Raw genomic sequence first — 21,231 nt, 5'->3', positions numbered from 1 at the left:
CACTGATGTTCTGGCCACTTTAACTCTGTTTCTGTTGGTGCTGCTCAACCCTCCAGCGTCCCGGGATGTGCACCCCACACCCGGTGTCCCAGCCCTCACTTCCAGGGCCATCGCGTCTCTCTCCTTTGTGTTTCTAACCCCGCTAGTCGCCAGCTGCCCCATGCCCGCTCCCGGTCTCAGTCTGCTGTCTCATGGGTGCTGTTCGCGAGTCCGCCCGCTCTCCTGCAGGTGGCTACCTCTTCCCGGGGCCCGGACACGGTGGCTCTCTCCCCTTCCGTTTATCCTCCGATATCTGTGCGCGGTTTCACAGCTCCCCACTTCGTACCTCAATACTCAGGGCTGGAGATGTTCGTTTGTAGAGATCCAGATGTATCTTCCTGCATCTCATGCTGATTCCATGGATGTTCCTGCTGGTCTGGTACCTATCCAGCTCCACTCAGGGGACCGGCTGAAAAAGGGGTGCCCTACTCCTCCGCCATCTTAACTCCCAATCCAGGAATTTAGATTTTTTTAAGTGATTGCAAAAAAAGGGGGGCAGTTGTTACACCAAAGGAATATATCAGAACAAAATAGCATCTCAGATTGAGCAAGACTTATCTTTCTACTTCATTCTCTTCTTCTCAGGATGCTAGAACTAGGGCCAAGAAAGATAATTTCTAACAGGATGTCATAGGTGATAATTCTCATCATCATAGCCCTTTATCAGAATTTATTTGGAAAGTTAAAAAAAAAACTTCAGTTTCCTATTTGTATATTTTAAATTGTCAACTTGAGAGGTCACATAAAATAATGGTTAAGAATTTGGATGCTGGGGCGCCTGGGTGGCGCAGTCGTTGAGCGTCTGCCTTCGGCTCAGGGCGTGATCCTGGCGTTCTGGGATCGAGCCCCACATCAGGCTCCTCTGCTGGAAGCCTGCTTCTTCGTCTCCCACTCTCCCTGCTTGTGTTCCCTCTGTCGCTGGCTGTCTTTGTCAAAAAAATAAATAAAATCTTTAAAAAAAAAAAAAAAGAATTTGGACGCTACGTGGGGCACCTGAGTGGCTCAGTTGTTAAGCATCTGTCTGCCTTCGGCTCAGGGCCTGATCCCAGGGTTCTGGGATCGAGCCACGCATCAGGGACCCTGCTCTGCTGGGAGCCTGCTTCTTCCTCTCCCACTCCCCCTGCTTGTGTTCCCCCTCTCACTGGCTGTTTCTCTCTGTCAAATAAATAAATAAAATCTTTAAAAAAAAATTTTGGATGCTACAGTATAGCATGCAACTCTTAATCTCAAGGTTGTAAATTTGAGCCCCACATTGGGTATAGAGATTATCTAAAAATAAAATCTTTTTTAAAAACCCCACACACTTTAAAAAAAAGAATTTGGGCTCTAGAGACAGCATATCTGATATGGCAGTATTTGGTACAGATTAAGCATTATGTGTGATTATTGTATGTATTCACATATGCATTTTTTTCAGTGTTTCAATAGAGAAGGAAAAGATTGATGAAAAATCCGAAACAGAAAAACTCTTAGAATACATCGAAGAAATTAGGTAATATGAACAGTAGTTTGTAATTAGACCTCATTTTGTTGAATAAGGATGAATACATCATTTCATCCTTTTTCAGTTCATTTTTCCTGTGCCTAAATTATTGCTCTTCAAAATAATTTGTTTTAATGCAGTTGTGCATCAGATCAAGTGGAAAAATACAAGCTAGATATTGCCCGGTTAGAGGAAAATCTGAAAGAGAAGAATCATGAAGTTGTAAGCCTTAAGCAGTCTCTTGAGGAAAATGTTTTACTTTCTAAACAAGTAGAAGACCTGAATGCTAAGTGTCAGCTGCTTGAAAAAGAAAGAGGTATTTAGATAAGTAATATGTACAATATTTAAGGAACATTTTTTTAATAATTATGTAAACAACATAAATATCGTATTCTCTATATGAGAATTTTTATCTTTTACAATGTTTGTTCTCTGTTTATTTCAATATATTGCTTGTCTTCATTGAAATACATACAGTGGTGCAGTTCTTGACTTCCCCATTGGGTGGCCATTTAAAATGAGAAGATACAGAACCAAGTTTGGAGGGTTTTTTTATATACCATAGAATATATACTGTAATATATATAGTAAATGATACAAACTTCAGAGTTATGTTTTGGCTTTATTTCTTTGGAAATACTTGATCAGTGTACATACTAATAGCAAAAAATATGGAAAATCAGGTTTCTCAAAGTTAGTATCTAATTACGGCATTTTTCACTTTTATAGAAGACCTTGTCAACAGGGATAGAGTACGGGATGAAACTCTAAATTCTGAAATGCAAAACTTAAAGGAGAAACTTATTCTTGAAAAACAGGAACATGAAAAACTACAACAAAAAGAATTGCAGACTGATTCGCTTCTGCAACAAGAGAAGGTAGCTTACAATGTATAAAAAAAGAAAACAACTTGTACTTATTATATGTCACACATTTTCCTGTGTATCAGAAAACCTTTCAATTGTGTATGTCCTTCACTCCAACAATTCTATTTGTAGACTCTTATCCTGAGTAAATTGTCCTATCTGTGATTTATCTGCAGAGATGTTCATGCCAGTGTTATTGATAATGTGAAAAAACTATAAGCAGCTGATGAACCAAAATAAGATAATTGTTTAAAAATATTTTCTGGTGGGGCGCCTGGCTGGCTTAGTCAGTAGAGCATATGATTCTTGATCTCAGGGTTCTGAGTTCCAGCCCTACATTGGGTGTAGAGATTACTTAAAAATAAAATCTTAAAAGAACATATTTTTCTGGCACATTTTTGTGTTATATTACTACTTGGGCATTTACAGTTATGTCATAAAATAGTATCTACATGCATGTGAAACAAAAGTGACAGTTTTTTAAAAATCTAGATTACATAAAGAATACATATTGGAAAAACAGTTCACTAAAAAAATGAGCATAGGATGGAAATTCATCATTCTCAGAAGTAGAAATTCAGATAATCTGTAAACATGAAAAGATGCTCTACCTTAGTAATAATTAAAGAAATAGAAATAATTGTTTTTCCCTTAAAAGATTGGCACAAATTAAAACATTTGATAATATATAACACACGTTAGTGAGAGTGTGGCAAATCGGTACGCAAATGTACTGATGTGAAATATTGTTGGGCAACCTGCAACAATGGAAGGCGTTAAGTAGATCTATATATACTGACTTGAAGATCTCAACAACTATTTTTAGGATTTTTTTAATTTAATTTAATTTTTTTAAAGATTTATTTATTTATTTATTTGACAGAGAAGGCACAAGCAGGGGGACAGCAGGCAGAGAGAGAGGGAGAAGCAGGCTTCCTGCTGAGCAGGGAGCCTGATGCAGGGCTCAATCCCAGGACCCTGGGATCCTGACCTGAGCTGAAGGCAGACGCTTCACTGACTGAGCCACCCAGGTGTCACTATTCTTAGGATTTTTTAAATGACCTTTACATATGTAATTATATATATATATGATATGTATACATATGTGTGTGTGTATATATATATACACATATATACATATATATATATACATATGTATATATACATACACACACATACATATATATATGTGTGTGTGTGTATATATTTTTTTAAAATATATAAAGGTATAGAAAAAGACCAGAAGGCATGTAAACTGAACTAATGGTTATCTCTACAATGAGAAAACTAAGATTGGGGTGGGGTATAGTCAAAGGCAATTTTCACTTTATTTGGGTTCTTTTTGGTTTTTGTTATTACTTCTGCCATCCAGTCTGGCAAACTGCAGTTATTGTTGGCAGACCTTTCAAATGTTTTCTTGTATCTTAGTATCTAAGAGATAATGTCTCCTAAATGCGTTGTTAGGAGTGTAAAGGTTGGAGAAAATGCTTATTTACAGTGACCGTTTTTTTTAAAGGTAAAAGGCCCTGTTTTTTTTCATTAAGTGCTCTGGGCATGTCTACACCAGGTTTTTGTTTTTGACTGAGGTATAAATTGACATGCAACAGTATATAAGTTTCCAGCATATAACACAATAATTCAGTTTTTGTGTATATTGCAAAATTATTACCACAATAACTATAGTTATCGTTATATAATTATCACCATATATAGCTACAGAATTTTTTTTCTTCTGAGGAGAACATTTAAAATCTACTATCTTAGCAACTTTCAAATATGCAATATAGTATTGTTAACTAAAGGCACCACTATACATTACATCCCCATGACTAAAGTGTTTTATAACTGGAAGTTTATACCTTTTGACTCCTTCACCCATTTTGTCCACCCCTGCCTCTGGCAACCAGCAATTTGTTCTCTGTACCTGGGTTATTTATTTGTTTGTTTTAATATTCCATATATTATAAATAAGATCATATAGTATTTGTTTTTCTTTGACTTATTTCGTTTATTACAATACCCTCAAAGTCCATCTATAGCATCACACATAGCAAGATTTCCTTCTTTTTGATGGCTAAATAATATTCAATTGTATATATGCCACATTATCTTTATCCATTCATCCATCAGTAGACTTTTAAGTTTTTTCCATATCTTAGTTATTGTAAATAATGCTGATAGAAACATTGGGTGAATATATCTTTTCAAGTTTGTATTTTCATTTTCTTCAGATGAATACTTAGAAGTGGAAGTGCTAGATTGTATGGCAGTCCTATATTTAATTTTTTGAGGAACATTCATACTGTTTTTCATAGTGACTGCACCAATTGATATTCCCACCAACAGTGCACAAGGGTTCCCTTTTTCCGCGTCCTCGCCAACACTTATTATTTCTTGTCCTTTTTTTTTCTTTAAGTAATCTCTGTGCCCACCGTGAGGTTTGAACTCATGACCCCAAGATCAAGAGTCACATTCTCTACCAACTGAGCCAGCCAGGCACCCCTATTTTCAAAAGGAAAACCTTTTGATAAAAACCATTCTGAATCTCATTGTGGTTTTGATTTGCATTTCCCTGATGATGAGTGTTGTTGAGCATCTTTTCATGGCCATCTGTATGTCTTTGGAGAAACGTCTATTCACATCTGCTGCCCAATTTTTAATCAGATTGTTTGGGTTTTTTTGCTTCCGAACTGTGTGTTTTGGATATTAACCTGTTATCAGATATATGATTTGCAAATATTTTCTCCCATTTAGTAGGCTACATTTTCATTTTCTGGATGGTTTCCTTTCCTATGCAGAAGCTTTCTAGTTTGCTGCAGTCCCACTTGTTTATCTTTGCTTTGGTTGCCTTCGCTTTTGGTGTCATATCCAAAAGATCATCACCAAGATCAAAGTCAGTGAGCTTATTGCCTATGTTTTCTTCTAGGAGTTTTATGGTTTCAGGTCTTACATTCAAGTCTTTAATCTATTTTGAGTTAATTTTTGGTTATGGTATGAGATAGTGGGTCCACCTTCCTTCTTTTGCTTGTAGTTTTCCAGTTTCCCAATACCATTTATTGAAGAAACTGTTCTTTGCCCATTGTATATTTTTGGCTCTCTTATCATAAATTAATTGACTATATGTGTGGGTTTATTTCTGGGCTCTATTCTATTCTACTGATCGATGTGTCTGTTTTTATGCCAACACCATACTGTTTTGAGTACTATAAATTTATAAGATAGTTTGAAATCAGGGAGCATGATGCCTCCAACTTTGTTCTTCTTTCTCAAGATAACTTTAGCTATTCAGGGTCTTTTGTGCTTCCGTATGAATTTTAGCATTGTTTTATTTCTGTGAAAATTCTCATTTTGATAGAGATTGCATAGAATCTACTGATTGCCATGGTTGTATGGATATTTTAACAATATTAATTTTTCCAATCCATGAGGACAGATTATCTCTCCATTTATTTGTGTCTTCTTCACTACGTTAGAATCTTTTCACAGTGGTGATTGATTTGTATATTGTATAACTTTAAAATACATTTGTATACTATTGAAATCGTAGTTTACTTTTTATATAGTATTATCTGAGAAAAATATATGCTGAAAGTCAATTGTAAATTATAATTTTAGTTTTACAAGAAATATATTGTGGGTGTGTGTTGCATAGAAAAAAAGACTGAAATGACATTTACCACAGTGTTAACACGGTACAGGATATAATCCATGACAACATGCAGGTGATATCTGTATTTTTCAAGTTGCTTTGGAGCTCTTGAATTTAGTATTCATACTTTATTATCTGTACATTTTTTTTTGTGCTTAGTAAAACCCTCATGCTGTCATTTCATATTATTTCAGTGGTTTTCTGTTTGGATGTAGGAATTGTCCTCCAGTCTTCAACAGAAGCTATGTTCTTTTCAAGAGGAAATGATGAAAGAGAGGAATCTCTTTGAGGAAGAATTAAAGCAAGCCCTGGATGAGCTAGATAAATTACAGCAAAAGGAGGAACAAGCTGAAAGGCTAGTTAGACAGTTGGAAGAGGAAACAAAATCTCGAGCTGAAGAACTGAAACTCCTAGAAGAAAAGCTGAAAGGGTTTGTATTAATAAGACCTATTGTTTAATATGACTTCGGATGTTAAAAAGATGTTTTCCAGTACATTCTCGCAGGATTCTCATGTCAATCATTCGACTAAGTGAGATTGGAATTATTTTACAAGTAGGTAGACAGAGGTAAAGTATACCTATAGAATGTGTATGCAAACAAGTATGACAGCCAAAGTCAGAAGCATATAGCGTCTGTCTTTATTTTAAGGCCAGAAGTTTAAGAGGATGTTAATAAACAAGTGATCAAAATATGGGATTCCTTTACTGCTTGTATGTTGCCTAAAATTATTGGATGTCAGCATTATAGCAATAACACATTTAGGGGAGAAAAAAGGTGAGAATTCTACCTTTGAATAAGAAACATTTCCATTTTTCACTTATTGTGTACATAGCTTACATAGCGTAAGTTATACCTTTAATTACCTTTTCTGAGGAGCACAAGCACTCAGAAGTAGCAATCAAAAAAGCAAAATGAAAAAAAAAAAAAAACCAAATCTGGGAAACATTCAAAAATAAGAAATTTAAGAGATCTCGGACTTTTCTTTTTTCTTTTTTTAAAGTAGGCTCCACGCCTATGTGGGGCTTGAACTCACAACCCCAAGATAAAGAGTCACATGCACGACTGCCTGAGCCAGCCAGGCGCCCCTTGGACTTTTAATTATAATTCCATATTATTTTTATTACATTATGCATCCTTCTCCACTGCATTTATTTAAATTAGAATATCCAGGTTGATTCTTGAGTTCAAGTTGTAACTAAAATAATTATGTTATTTGAATCCTTGGGATTTCCTTACTAAAAATATTTCTGACAAGGAACCAAGAACTTATACATGAGTCTACAGAATTGTAATGTATCTTACAACTGTGTATCTCCGGTTGGATATTTTTACTAAAATCTTTTTTCCATTTTCTTATGGTGATCAGTGATAAAAAGGACGTGAAGGTTTTATAATGCCTGCTTTTGGGGGGGGAGAGCAGTACCAAAGTGTTAATTAGGGGAATTGTTCTATACTGGAGCCAGTCTCAGGGAACAGGCTCTTTAAGAAACTGAGTAGATGATGTCAGTTTCAGGGAGGAAAGAAAGTTGAGACAATCATTTATTTTAACTCAAGGAATTGGGTACAGAGGTCAGGAGATAAGGATTTTATTGCTGGGTCTGCTAACCAGCTCTGTAATTCCAAGCAAAACAATTCTCATTTCTTTAATTTTCTATTTCATTAGATACAAAATAAAAGGGTTTTAATGACGTGATCTCTAAGCTCCCTTCCAGCCTAGAAATTTTAGACATAAGAGAAAAACTAAGAAAATTGAAAGTGATATCTCTGTGGGGCAGGGAAGAGAATATTTTTGTCATAAATCCTTTACTGTTATATGATTGCTTTCAGCTGTTGGTGTGTATATTTTTTAAATCCTGTACTCATTGTAGAAGGAATTTAATTAGTTGTTTATTTTTTCTGTGTCTGACTTAGCCTGTAAGTGAATAATAATCTACCAAATAAGTTACTGAATCTTTGAATAATAATTTATTTTCCGGATTACTGAAATAAAATAAATCTACATAGTCCTATAAACTCCTTTTTCAAAAAAATACCAAGTGTAGTTGAAGACATTTGGTATTTCTTAAATGTTTAAATGCAGAGACTTTATTCAATCCAAGTGCTTTTTATCTAGTAATTTTTCACATTCTTTAGTTACGGTTGCTACTAGGATTTAGAGTCTTTTTACCCTCCTTCTTCCAAAAAAATGTTTTAACTACCTACATTAGTACATAAATATTGAAAGATAAATTTAGAAATGGGTAAATTAGGATTAAAGAAAAGTAAAATAAGGACAAGAAAGATAAGATGAAGCCAGCAGAGAAGTTAGTGCATAAATAAACATGCTCTTAGAAGCAGATCATAAAGTTCGATCTAAGCTATCCAGTAGTGTATACAAAGATGCAGACATTGGACACATGATTCATGGTGTCACAAGGTAAACACTAATCCCTTTCTTACAATAATGATTTGTAACTAGTGTTTTTTATCTTTTAACTGTTCCTTAGGAAAGAAGCTGAACTGGAAAAAACTAATGCTGCTCACAGTCAGGCCACCCTGCTTTTGCAGGAGAAGTATCATAGTACAGTGCAAAACCTTGGAGAAGTTACTGCTCAATTTGAAAGGTATTTTTATTGGGAGCCTGCACTCTCAAATATAATATGAGTGGGGAGGCATGTTTAGTGAAATCTGAAAAAAGTGACACAAATAGAGTGGTTGGTATTACTCTAAATTCCATAATGACCAACCATAAATGGGCATTTAGGGTTACCTGGTAATCTTACTATGTATACAAATTTCCTTTCCTGCCATCCCCTTCAAATTTCATGCACTCTCAAACCTTTGGCACTTCTGTCTTACTCTCCTGACACTATCTTTTTCCTCATGAAGAATTCTAAAGCTTTTCTCTCATTACCAAACCTGTAAACACACCTGCATTTATGCCCATCCTATCTTCCCACCTGTTACAGGAGAAGCGTTCCAGTCTTTTAGCCTTCAGCGACATTATTCCATTTGTCCTTTTCAGCCTTTCTACCGGATTTGTTTCAATCAATATCAAAACATGTTAATGTGCATTTATCTTAAAATACATAAATTTTAGGGGGACCTGGGTGGCTTAGTCATTTAAGTGTCTGACTCTTGATTTCGGCTCAGGTCATAATCTGAGGGTCATGAGAGGAATCCCCGCTTCGGGCTCCAGACTCAAAATGGAGTCGGCTTGGGATTCTCTCCCTCTTCCTCTTCCTCCCTTTCAGTCCCTTCCTCCCCTCCCCCACCTGCTCGTGCATGCTCTTTCTCTCTTTCAAATAAATAAGTAAAATCTTTAAAATATATAAATTTTATTAACAGCTTTGCCCCCCCCACTTCCTTCTGCAGCTATCCAGCAACACCTCTCACTCCCAACACACCTCTTAATCCAAAATTCTACTCATCCTTATAGCTTGTCTTGATAGAAGACTCTTTATACCTACTGTATCCATTTCCTCACTTCCTATTCCATCTTCATCCCTTTATCTACATTATTTTCCCTTTAAAAAAAAAAAAGTTTATTTGGGGGGAACTACAAATTGCAGAGGATAATTTAAGAAATTTGTGTGCACCTCACACCAAGAGCATATTGATATAAACATTTTTATTATATTTAGAGCATTTGGGGATGAGGTCTCTTTTTCTTATATCTATTTTATTATATTTAATAAATACAAAAGGTATACAACACATAAATTATAAAGGATAAAGATAAAGTCAACATGCATGAGCCAATAAAAAACAACCAGACCAATAAGCCAAAAGATTTCAACTTGGTATTATATAGAAGTTCCTCTACTATCCCATCTGCCTGCTTTCCACCAACAGATAATACCATTTAAAGCCTACATTAATAATTTCCTCCTTTTTTTCTGTGTATAAATTTATAGCATGTGTATCCATACGAATATCTTATGTAATTTTGCCTTTTTCCTGAACCTTCCCAATATGTCATTATGCTGTATGCCATTTCCTGAGATTTGTCTTTACACTCTGCATTATGTATGTTTCAAGAATTGAATCATATAGTTGACTGAGGTTATAGTTTGTTCATAGTAACTGCTGTAGAATATTTGATTTTCTTAATATACCAAAATTTACCCATTCTCACTTTGGGCTTTTGGGTACCGTTTCATTTCTTTTATTATTTATTTTTTTTCATCATGATAAGCGTATTTCTTTAATCCCTATCCCCTATTTCCCCCATCCCCCCTCCCACTTCCCCTCTGGTATCAGTTTATTCTTTATAGTTAAAAGTCTGTCTTGGGGGCGCCTGGGTGGCTCAGTCGTTAAGCGTCTGCCTTCGGCTCAGGGCGTGATCCCGGCGTTCTGGGATCGAGCCCCACATCAGGCCCCTCCACTGGGAGCCTGCTTCTTCCTCTCCCACTCCCCCTGCTTGTGTTCCCTCTCTTACTGGCTGTCTCTATCTCTGTCAAATAAATAAATAAAATCTTTAAAATAAAAAAAAAAAAAGTGTTTCTTGGTTTCTCTCTCTCTGTGTCTCACTCTTTTTAATTTATTTTTGCTTGTTTCTTAAATTCCACATGAGTGAAATCATACAGTATTTTTCTTTTTCTGACTTACTGTACTTAGCATTGTATTCTCTGGCTCTATCCATGTTGTTGCAAATTGCAAGATTTCATTTCTTTTTTATGGCTGAATAATATTCCATTGTATATATCTACCACATCTTCTGTATCCATTCATCTATCAATGGACACTTGAGTCGTTTCCATGGTTTGGCTATTGTTGATAATACTGCTATAAACATACGGGTGTATGTATCCCTTTGAATTAGTGGTTTTGTATTTAGTGGGAGAATACCCAGTAGCGTGATTACGGGGTCATAGGGTATTTCATTTTTTGAGGAATCTCCAAACTGTTTTCCACAGTTGCTGCACAAGTTTGCATTCCCACCAATAGTGCAAGAGGGTGCCTTTTTCTCCACATCTTCGTCAACACTTGTTGTTTCTTGTGTTTTTGATTTTAGCCATTCTGATAAGTGTGAAGTGATATCTCATAGGTTTGATTTCCATTTCCCTGACAATGAGTTATATTGAGCATCTTTTCATGTGTCTTTTGGCCATCTGGATCTCTTCTTTGGAGAAATGTCTGTTCATGTCTTCTGCTCATTTTTTAATTGGACTCTTTGTTTTTTAGATATTGAGTTGTATCGGTTCTTTATATATTTTGGATACTAACCCATCATCAGATATGTCATTTGCAAATATCTTCTCCCATTCAGTAGGTTACCTTTTAGTTTTGTTGTTTGTTTTCTTCACTGTGCCAAAACCTTTTATTCTAATGTAGTCCCAATAGTTTATTTTCGCTTTTATTTCCCTTGCCTCAGGAGACCTATCTAGAAAAATATTACTACAACCAATGTCAGATTAATGCCTATGCTCTCTTCAAAGATTTTTATGGTTTCAGGTCTTACATTAAGGTTTTTAATGCATTTTTTAGTTTATTTTTGGTGAAAGAAAGTGGTCTAGTTTCATTCCTTTGCATGTAGCTATCCAGTTTTTCCAGCACCATTTGTTGAAGAAATTGTCTTTCTCCCATTGTATATTCCTTCGTCCTATATCCAAGATTAATTGACCATATATTTGTGGATTTATTTCCAGATTTTCTGTTCTGTTTTATTGATTTCTGTGTCTATTTTTGTCTGTACCGTACTCTTTTAATTAATACCACTTCGTAATATAACTTGAAATCTGAAATTGTGGTACTTCGAGTTTTGTTTTTCTTTTTCAAGTTTGCATTGGCTATTCAGGTCTTTGTGGTTCTATACACATTTTGCTATTATTTGTTCCAGTTCTGTGAAAAATGCTGTTGGTATTTTGATAGGGGTGGCATTACATCTGTAGATTGCTTTGGGCAGTTTAGACGTTTTAACAATATTTGTTCTTTCAACCTATGAGCATGGAATGTCTTTCCATTTCTTTGTGTCATCTTGGATTTCTTTCATCAGTGTTTTATAGTTTTCAGAGTACAAATCTTTGACTTCTCTGGTTAAATTTATTCCTAGATATTATTTTTGGTACAATTGTAAATAGTATTTTCTTAATTTCTCTTTCTGCTGTTTCATTATTGGTGTATAGGAATACAACACATTTGTGTACATTGGTTTTGTATCCTGTGACTTTACTGAATTCATTTATCAGTTCTAGTAGTTTTTTGGTTGAGACTTTAGGGTTTTCTATACATAATGTTATGTCATTTGCAAATAGTAAGAGTTTCACTTCCTTACCGATTTGAATGCCTTTTATTTCTTTTTGTTGTCTAATTGCTGTGGCTAGGATTTCCAGTAGTATGTTGAATGAAAGTGGTGGAGTAGATATCCTTGTCTTGTTCCTGACCTTAAGGGAAAAGCTCTCAGTTTTTCACTATTGAGTATGATGTTGGCTGTGGGTTTTTCTTATAAGGCCTTTATTATGTTGAGGTATGTTCCCTCTAGACCTTCTTTGCAGAGGGTTTTTATCATGAATGGATGTTGAACTTTGTCAAATATTTTTTCTGCTCCTACTGAAATGGTCATATGGTTTTTATCCTTCTCCTATTGATGTGATGTTGATTGCTTTGTGAATATTGTACCACCCTTGCATCCCGGGAATAAATTCCACTTGATCATGGTGTTTAATTTTTTTAATGTATTGTTGGATTCAGTTTGCTAATATTTTGTTGAGGATTTTTGCACCTATATTTATGAGCGATAATTCTCTTATGAGCCTGTAGTTCTCTTTTTTGTGTGGTGTCTTTTTCTGGTTTTGGTACCCTGGTGATACCGGCCTCACAGAATGAATTTGCAAGTTTTCCTTCCTCTTACATTTTTTGAAATAGTTTGAGAAGAATAGGTATTAGCTCTTTAAATGTTTTGTAGAATCTTTCGTTATTATTAATAGTATTCTTAGGAGGGGCGCCTGGGTGGCTCAGTCATTAAGCATCTGCCTTCGGCTCAGGGCGTGATCCCAGAGTTCTGGGATCAAGCCCCACATCAGGCTCTTCCACTGGCAGCCTGTTTCTTCCTCTCCCACTCCCCCTGCTTGTGTTCCCTCTCTCGCTGGCTGTCTCTATCTCTCTCTGTGTCAAATAAATAAAATATTAAGAAAAAAAATAGTATTCTTAGGAATATTCTGTAGTCTCCTAGTATACATGTATAAGAATTACTCTGAAGTCCTATAAATGTGAATGTTTAACTTTAAAATTTAATGCCCAATTGCTTTACAAAGTGGCAGGGAGAATACACTTTTCACTAGGGGTTGTACTGGCAACCATTGATCTACTTCCTTTCCAAAGCTGTTAGATTTCTTAAATTTTACCAGTGAACTTAGTGTAAAATGACTTTTTCCTAGGGATAACCCACCTTCCCTTTTCTATAAAAGGCTTATATATGACTTTTATTCATTTCTCTGTAGGATTACTATCTTTTCCTGATGGTAAAGTTTTTATTAGCAATGTGGGTTGCAAATATCTTCTACCAAAGTGTGGCTTATCTTTTCATTTTCTTTATGGTTTCTTCTGATGAATGGAAATTCTTGGTTTTAATATTTTTTTTAAGATGTATTTATTTGAGAGAGAGAGTACGTGGAAGTGGGAGGGGAGAGGCAGACTCCCCACTGAACGTGGAGCCTCGATCCCACAACCCTGAGATCATGACCCAAGCCATAATCAAGAGTCAGACACTTAACCAACTGAGCCACCCTGGCGTCCTTTTTTTAATGTTGAATTTATAGATTTTTATATGAACATGTTTGTGGGTAGTTTAAGAATTTCTTTCTATCCAAGAACGTAAAGGTATTTACCTATTTTTTTAAGTTTCATTTTTCCGTCTAGAACAGATTTCTGTGTGTGCAGTGATAAAGGGATCAAATTTATTTTTATTTTTCCATGTGAATAATCTGCATGCAATGTATATATGTGTATATATTTCTAATTTATATATGTCCAAGTATAAATATGAATTATATTTTAATACTGTTTTCAACCTTGTGAAGGGATTGTCTTTCCTGCTACTTTGAAAAATTGTGCCTTGGGAGGTTTTTAGCCATTCTGTGATTTCACTCACCATCAGTATGCTAATAGCATTAAAATTTATTTATTCAAACCAAATCTTTTCTTTCAGCTTTCTACGCATATGTCCAGCTGCCTGCTTGACATCTCCAAGTAGACATCTCCCTACCGTGTAACATTAACCTGTCCGAAACAACTCTTGATTTTCTTTCTGTCTCTTTCTACCTCTCCCTCATTCCTTTTTATTTCAGTTAGTGACATCTCCCTCTTCCCAGCTTCTCATTCCATAAATCTGAGACTCATCTTTAATCATTTTCTCTCCCTTTCTCCCAACATCCAACCTATTTCGTAAAATTTGCAATTCTGCCTTCAAAAGAGATTTCACATCTTTCTATGGCCAAGTCCTTGGTCTAACCATCCTTTACCACTCACCTGGGCTGATGTGTGTGCACCGCAGTGATGACCGGCCTCATGCCTCTGGCGTCTGCTCCGCATCTCTTCTTCATTATATTCCAGTCTCATCTCTTACTGCACTGTGTTCTACCTGCCTCAGAGCACATATGCAGCTTTTCCCTCTGAAACACTTTCACCTGAACCCTAGCTGACTTTCCTTTACCCATCACATCTCAGCCTAACTATAGGCTCAGAAAGGCCTTTTCTGAATCACCAAAAACAGTACGTTTCCCTGTTTTGCCAGCTTAAGGTACTCTTTAGTTTTCTTTTCTTTTCTTTTTTTAAGATTTATTTATTTACTTATTTATGAGAAAGAGAGAGAGAGAGAACGTGGGGGAGGGGCAAAGGAGAGGGCGAAGCAGACTCCCTGCTGAGCGGGGAGCCCTGTTGTGGTGCTCCCTCCCAGACTCAGATCATGACCTGAGCCGAAGGCAGGCACTAACCAACTGAGCCACACAGGCGCCCCTCTAGTTTTCTTCATAACACAAATTTTATTGTACATATATTTTCCCATTTTTTTTTGTGAAGACCTGGAGAGGCATTTCCCTGTCTTCCCCACAAGACCATAAATGTGACAGTAAGTGCAGGGATCATATATTTATTTGTTTTGGAGTAATTTTCATGTTTGATATACATAGTACACATAGTAGGCACTCAATTTTTTTTCTTTGTATGAACAGCATATGCCATATAAGCTCATTAATACTGACTTCAGAATACTGAATTTTTACCTGTGTAAATGCATAGTTTATAAGGTTTTGTTTGTGTTACCCTAAACTGTATAAAATATTAACTGAGCTATATATTTATCATGCTTACACTAGTTAGAAAAATCCTTCAACTTTTTATTTTCCTTTGAATAAGTTATAAAGCATTAACAGCTAGTGAGATAGAAGATCTTAAGCTGGAGAATTCATCACTTCAGGAAAAAGTGGCCAACGCCGAGAAAAGTGCAGAGGACATTCATCATCAGATATTGGCAACTGAGAACGCAAATCAAGAATATGCAAGGTGTGTGGGAGAACTAAAACCTGCCCATACTTATAGCCTTAGAACCATTAAGATAACTTAATGTTGTTGAAAGCCAGCTACTAAGTGATGCAGGGAATTGTAATTTCATGACTTGCTTTGGATGATCTTCAGTTGCAAATTAAGAGTTCACAGAGTTAAAAAAGTACAATTTGTGGAAAGTCCCTTGAGTTGTTTTGTTTCATTTATTTTTTTAAGTAAAAGAAAGGGGGAAGTTATCAAATGGCTATAAAATGTTTAGTGGACTCTTCTCTCAAACTCAAGGATGCTTCTAGATCTGCAGACCAAGTCAGCACTTAAAGAAGCAGAAATTAAAGAAATCACAGTCTCTTCTCATAAAAGAATAACTGATTTGCAGAACCAACTCAAGCAGCAAGGTGAAGAGTTAAACAAACAACTGGAAGAGGAAGAAGCAAGGTAATCTAGCTTTAGAAACTGACTGCCATATAACCTCAGTTATTTTTTCTAATACACTCTTTTCCTAATACACTATGTTTTTAAATTTGATTTCCCCTTACAGAAAAGCTGGAAAAGAAAACACAGTGGCAGAGTTAACTGAGGAAATGAATAAGTGGCGTCTCCTTTATGAAGAACTATATAATAAAACAAAACCTTTTCAGGTTTGTCAGTTGGAACTATACTCACTTGTGTTTGTTTTTGGCATTCACTGTGTTCCCTGTCACAAACACCACAGTGACTTGATTTTTCTGAAAGATCATTTTGCTGTACATTTACAGTGCTAATTTAACTCCCTATTAAAGGAGACATAAATTTTTTTAAATTATTATGCATACATTTTTTTGTGTAGTCTTTATAGGCTAATAATTACCATCTAGTAAGAGACTTAATAGTTTAGAAGGCTCTTCTGATAAAATTTTTGATAATTTATGTTAATCCATGATCCTTAATTTTGTTAGGATCTTTCTGTGTTTCTCAAATTAATTTACTGATCTTAAAATAAAAAAGGATAAATGCTAATCTCAGCACTTAAAAAAGTGGGAGGACAGTCTTGGTTATAATATGGTGATCCAGCTGATAGACGGATTAGGCTGGCTTGCTGGCCTTCTTTCCCTGGTTCTTTCCCTCTGTTTTAGTGATCTGGGAAATGAAATACACGAAAGTTTTTTTAAAGAGTCTCACAGAATTTATGGAGAGCCCTGAGAATATGTCAGCATGATCTGTTTTCGTCCATCGTTTGTTTTGGGTTTTGTTTTTTTTTTTTTTTTTGTAATTGAGTTTCCTTTGTAGTTTATATGAGACAAGTAAACTTAACATTTCTAAGTCTATTAAAAAAAACTCTTTTTCAGCTACAACTGGATGCGTTTGAAGCAGAGAAACAGGCTTTGTTGAATGAACATGGTGCAGCTCAGGAACAACTAAATAAACTAAGAGATTCGTATGCTAAATTACTGGGTCATCAAAATCTAAAGCAAAAAATCAAGCATGTTGTGAAACTGAAAGATGAAAATAGCCAACTCAAATCGGTTTGTAAAATAACACTTTGTTCTATTGAAAGTATTAGGGTGGGGCATTTGTTATTCTAACTACAAAATTTAAGGAAGGACTTTGATATCAGAAACAGGAACATCCATCTGAGAATTATGGATTTATTTTAGAGTGTTGACCAGATGGCTATTAATGTTCTCAGGTTTCCAACTACCTCATTAGTATATTGGAAATCACTAGTGTAATTGGAAGAGTTCGTAAAGCTTTACACATCCATTTCTATTTGCAAAATAGTAAAGTCCTTGGTATAAATAAATATCATAAAGATAAGCAGCATTCAAAAATAGTTTAAGCATTTAGAGCACCTGGCTGGCTCAGTTGTTAGAATGGGTGACTCTTGATCTCAGGGTCATGAGTTCAAGCCCACATTGGGCATAGAGATTACTTAAGAAAAAGATAGTTAAGCATTTAAGTTTTTCTTTTTAACAGCTTTGTTAAGATATAATTCACATACCATACAATTCACCCATTTAAAGTATTCAGCTCCGTGGTTTTTAGTACATTCGCAGATACACAATGATCTCCACAGTCAATTTTAGAACATTTTTGTCACCTCAAAATGAAACCCCTTACCTTTTAACTGTCATCTCCCTATCTCCTCATTCACCCCTTCCACCACTAATCTACTTTCTGTCTCTATAAATTTCCCTATTCTTAGATGTTTCCTATTTATACACTCAAATGATATGTGGTCTTTTGTGACTAGCTTCTTTTGATTAACAGTGTTTTCAAAGTTCGTCCATGTCATAGCGTGTATCAGTATTTCATTCCTCTTTATGACCTGATAATATTTCATTGTGTGGATATGTCACATTTTATTTATCCATTTGTCAGTTGATAGACATTTGACTTGTTTCCACCTTTGGGCTATTATGAATAATGCTACTATAAACCATGTACAAGTTTTTGTGTGGACATATGTTTTGGTTTATCTTGGGTTATACTTACAAGCAAAATTGCTTGGTAACTTGGTAACTTTATGTTTAATCATATGAGGAATTATTTTGCAAAGCAGCTATATCTTTCTGTATTCCATCTGCAATATATGAGGGTTCCAGTTTTTCCACATCCTCACCAACATTTCTTTTTACCTGATTTTTTCATCCTGACCATACTAGTGGATGTGAAGAGATACCTAATTGTGGTTTTGACTTGCTTTTTCCTGATAACTAATTAGGTTGACTACCTTTGTGCTTATTGGCTATTGTATATCTTTCCTGGAAGAACTTTCTATTCATGTCCTTTGCCCATTTTTAATTGGATTACTGTTTGTTTTTTTAATAAATTATGAAATTTCTTTATATGTGTATGTTCCTTATCAGATGTATTACTTGAAAATATTTTCTCCCACTCTGTACATTTTCGTTTCACTTTCTTAATGATGTTCATTGAAGCACAGTAGTTTTCTCCTTTGTTTCCTGTTCTTTGACATTTAACAATCCTTTGCCAAATCCTAGGTCATGAAGATTTATCTCTGTTTTCTTCTAAGAGTTTTACAGTTTTAGCTTTATATTTAGGTCATTGATCCATTTGAGAGTTTTATATACAGTGTGGGGTAAGGGTCCAGCTTTATTCTTTAGCATGTGGATATCTAGTTGTGCTCATGCCATTTGTAAAGAGACTACTCTTTCTCCAGTGAATGGTCTTGACACCCTTGTTGAAAATCAGTTGACCATTTATTTATGGTTCATTTCTAGACTCTCAAATGTATTTTTCATTTGATTGCTGTCTTGATTACTGTTGGTTTGTAATAAGTGCTAAAACCAGGAAGCGTGAATCATCCTACTTTCTCCTTTTTCAAGATTGTTTTGGCTATTCTGGGTCCCTTGCAATTCCATATGAATTCCAGAACCAGCTATTCAACTTTTATAAAGAAGTCATTTAAGATTCCTATGGGAATTATGTTGAGTGTGTAGATAAGCTTGGGGTATTGCCATCTTAACTATGTTACATCTTCTGATCCACAAACGTGAGATGTTTTTCCAATTATTTAGAAGTTTAATTTCTTTCAACAATGTTTTGGCATTTTCAAAGTGTAAGTTTTGTACTTCTTTTGTTAATTTATTCCTAAGTATTTTATCCTTTTTAGTGTTATTGTATATGAAATTGTTTTCTTAATTTCATTTTTAAGTGGTTCATTGCAAGTGTATAGAAATCAGATTGATTTTTGTATACTGGTCTTGTATTCTCCAGTCTTGCTGAGCTCATTTATTTGTTGTAATAGTTTTTTAGTGCCTTCCTTAGGATTTTCTGTATAGAAGATCATTTGTAAATAGAGAATAGTTTTACTTCTCTTCTGACAATGCATTTGATTACTTTTTCTTGCCTAAGTTCCCTGGGTAGAACTTCCAGACAATGTTGAATAGAAGTGATATGAGTGAACATCCGTGTTTTGGTCCTGATTTGGGGGAAAACACTCATACTTTCACCATTAAGTATGCTATTAGCTGTGGGTCTATCCTAGACACTCTTTATCAAGTTGAGAAGGTTTCCTTCTATTACTAGTTTTTTTAGTGTTTTTATCATGAAAATGTGTTAATTTTTGTCAAATGCCTTCTCTGTGTCTATGACATAATCACGTGACTTTATTCTATGGATATGATTTCTTAATTTATTTTTTAAATTTATTAAATTAACCTTGCATTTCTGATAAATTTCACTTGGTCGTGGTGTATAATTCCCTTTATATGTTGCTGGATTCACTTTGCTAATATTTGCTGAGGATTTTTTCATCCATATCTCCAACAGATACTGTTCTATAGGTTTTGTTTTGTTTTTAAAGATTTTATTTATTTATTTGACAGAGAGCGGGAGAGCACAGGCAGGGGGAGCAGCAGAGGGAGAGGGAGAAGCAGGCCCCCCGTTGATCAGGGAGCCTGATGCAGGACTCAATCCCAGGCCCTGGGATCATGACCTGAGCCAAAGTCAGTCGCTTAAACAGCTGAGCCACCCAGGCTCAGAAAATATGTAATATCTTTTCTGGTTTTGGTATCAAGGTAATGCTGACCTTATAAAATTAGTTGGGAAAGATTTTGTCTTTTTTACTTTTTGAAATAGTTTGTGAATAATTGGTATTGGTTCTTCACTGAATGTGCAATAGAATTCAGTAATGAAGCCATCCGGACCCCAGTTTTCTTTGCGGGTAGTTTTCGATTACTATTCAGTCTTTTCACTTCTTATGAGTCTATTCATATTGACTTTCTTTTTGAGAGAGTTTCAGTAGTTTGTGTCTTTCTAGGAATTTGTCCATTTCATTTAAGTTATCTGATTTATGGATATATAACTGTTCATAGTACTTTTTTATAATCTTTATAATTTTGGCAAGGTCAGTCATTATATTCCTCCTTTCATTTCTGATTCTAGTAATTTGAGTATTCTCACTTTTTTTTTTTTGGTTCCTTTAGTTCTGTAAAATATATTTATAATGGCTAGTTTAAAATCTTTTTTGGATAAGTACAATATCTGATTATTCTTACAGGCAGTTTTTGTTCCCTACTTTTTTCCAGTGTATAGGTCATGCTTTCCTGTGTATTTGTACATTTTTGTCAGATAGTGGATATTTTAGATTACATATTGTAGCACTTCTGGTGACAGCCCTCTCCTAGGCCTGTTATTTTCTTGTTCATTTGTTTAGTTATTGGCTGGATTGTGCCAGTGAATTCTGTTCCTTCTCTCCACCCCCAGTAGTGTTGTGCCTCTGATGTTGCTACTCAGAGATGTTCAGTTTAGAATATGCCCACAGTCACCCTGGCATGACCCTGATTTTGGTAGGGCTGTCTTCCTTTACTTCCCTGATCACGTGTTAAACTCTGCTAGTTGCTAGAGAACTAGTGGCTTATTGTTCTTTTATTTTCATCAGTGCCCTGGAGTTTGCTCTACAAACTCACCCAATTAAATTCTGGCTCTTTCATTGGAATTGTGTCTGAGGTCAGTGATTATATTCTGACTCCAGAAGGGCTGCTCCCAGCTGTCTTATTCACCAGTTTTAAACCTACAGTTTAGCCTATATTTTGAATCACCTCCCAGTTCCCTTACACCACTCGCTCTACTGTTATTCACAGCACCCTTCAGCTTGAACTTCTATGAATTCTGTTCCAAGTGAAATCAGCCCCTTTGGCAAGAAATTAGGACCTATGCGCCCCGCGCCCCCCCCCCCCCCCCCCCCCCCCCCCCCCCCCCCCAGGGGCCC

At 35.5% G+C, this 21,231-nt stretch overlaps 1 protein-coding gene across 1 annotated transcript in view; it reads left to right on the top strand.

Annotated features, from left to right (window-relative positions):
* The window catches only part of HMMR (hyaluronan mediated motility receptor), a 44,330-nt gene that overhangs the window by 16,962 nt on the left and 6,137 nt on the right, over positions 1–21,231 (top strand). Inside the window, exons 8-16 of the mRNA XM_034656765.1 lie at positions 1,457–1,531; positions 1,663–1,838; positions 2,252–2,400; positions 6,253–6,467; positions 8,525–8,641; positions 15,372–15,518; positions 15,801–15,953; positions 16,057–16,156; positions 16,844–17,020. Of these exons, the coding sequence (XP_034512656.1) occupies positions 1,457–1,531; positions 1,663–1,838; positions 2,252–2,400; positions 6,253–6,467; positions 8,525–8,641; positions 15,372–15,518; positions 15,801–15,953; positions 16,057–16,156; positions 16,844–17,020 (1,309 nt within the window). The remainder of the gene's footprint in view (positions 1–1,456; positions 1,532–1,662; positions 1,839–2,251; positions 2,401–6,252; positions 6,468–8,524; positions 8,642–15,371; positions 15,519–15,800; positions 15,954–16,056; positions 16,157–16,843; positions 17,021–21,231) is intronic.

This window comes from Ailuropoda melanoleuca, chromosome 3, assembly GCF_002007445.2.
Source record: "Ailuropoda melanoleuca isolate Jingjing chromosome 3, ASM200744v2, whole genome shotgun sequence".
Lineage (NCBI taxonomy): Eukaryota > Metazoa > Chordata > Mammalia > Carnivora > Ursidae > Ailuropoda > Ailuropoda melanoleuca.
The sequence above is the reverse complement of the archived record's forward strand: the minus strand, read 5'-3'. Positions and strand labels throughout refer to the sequence as shown.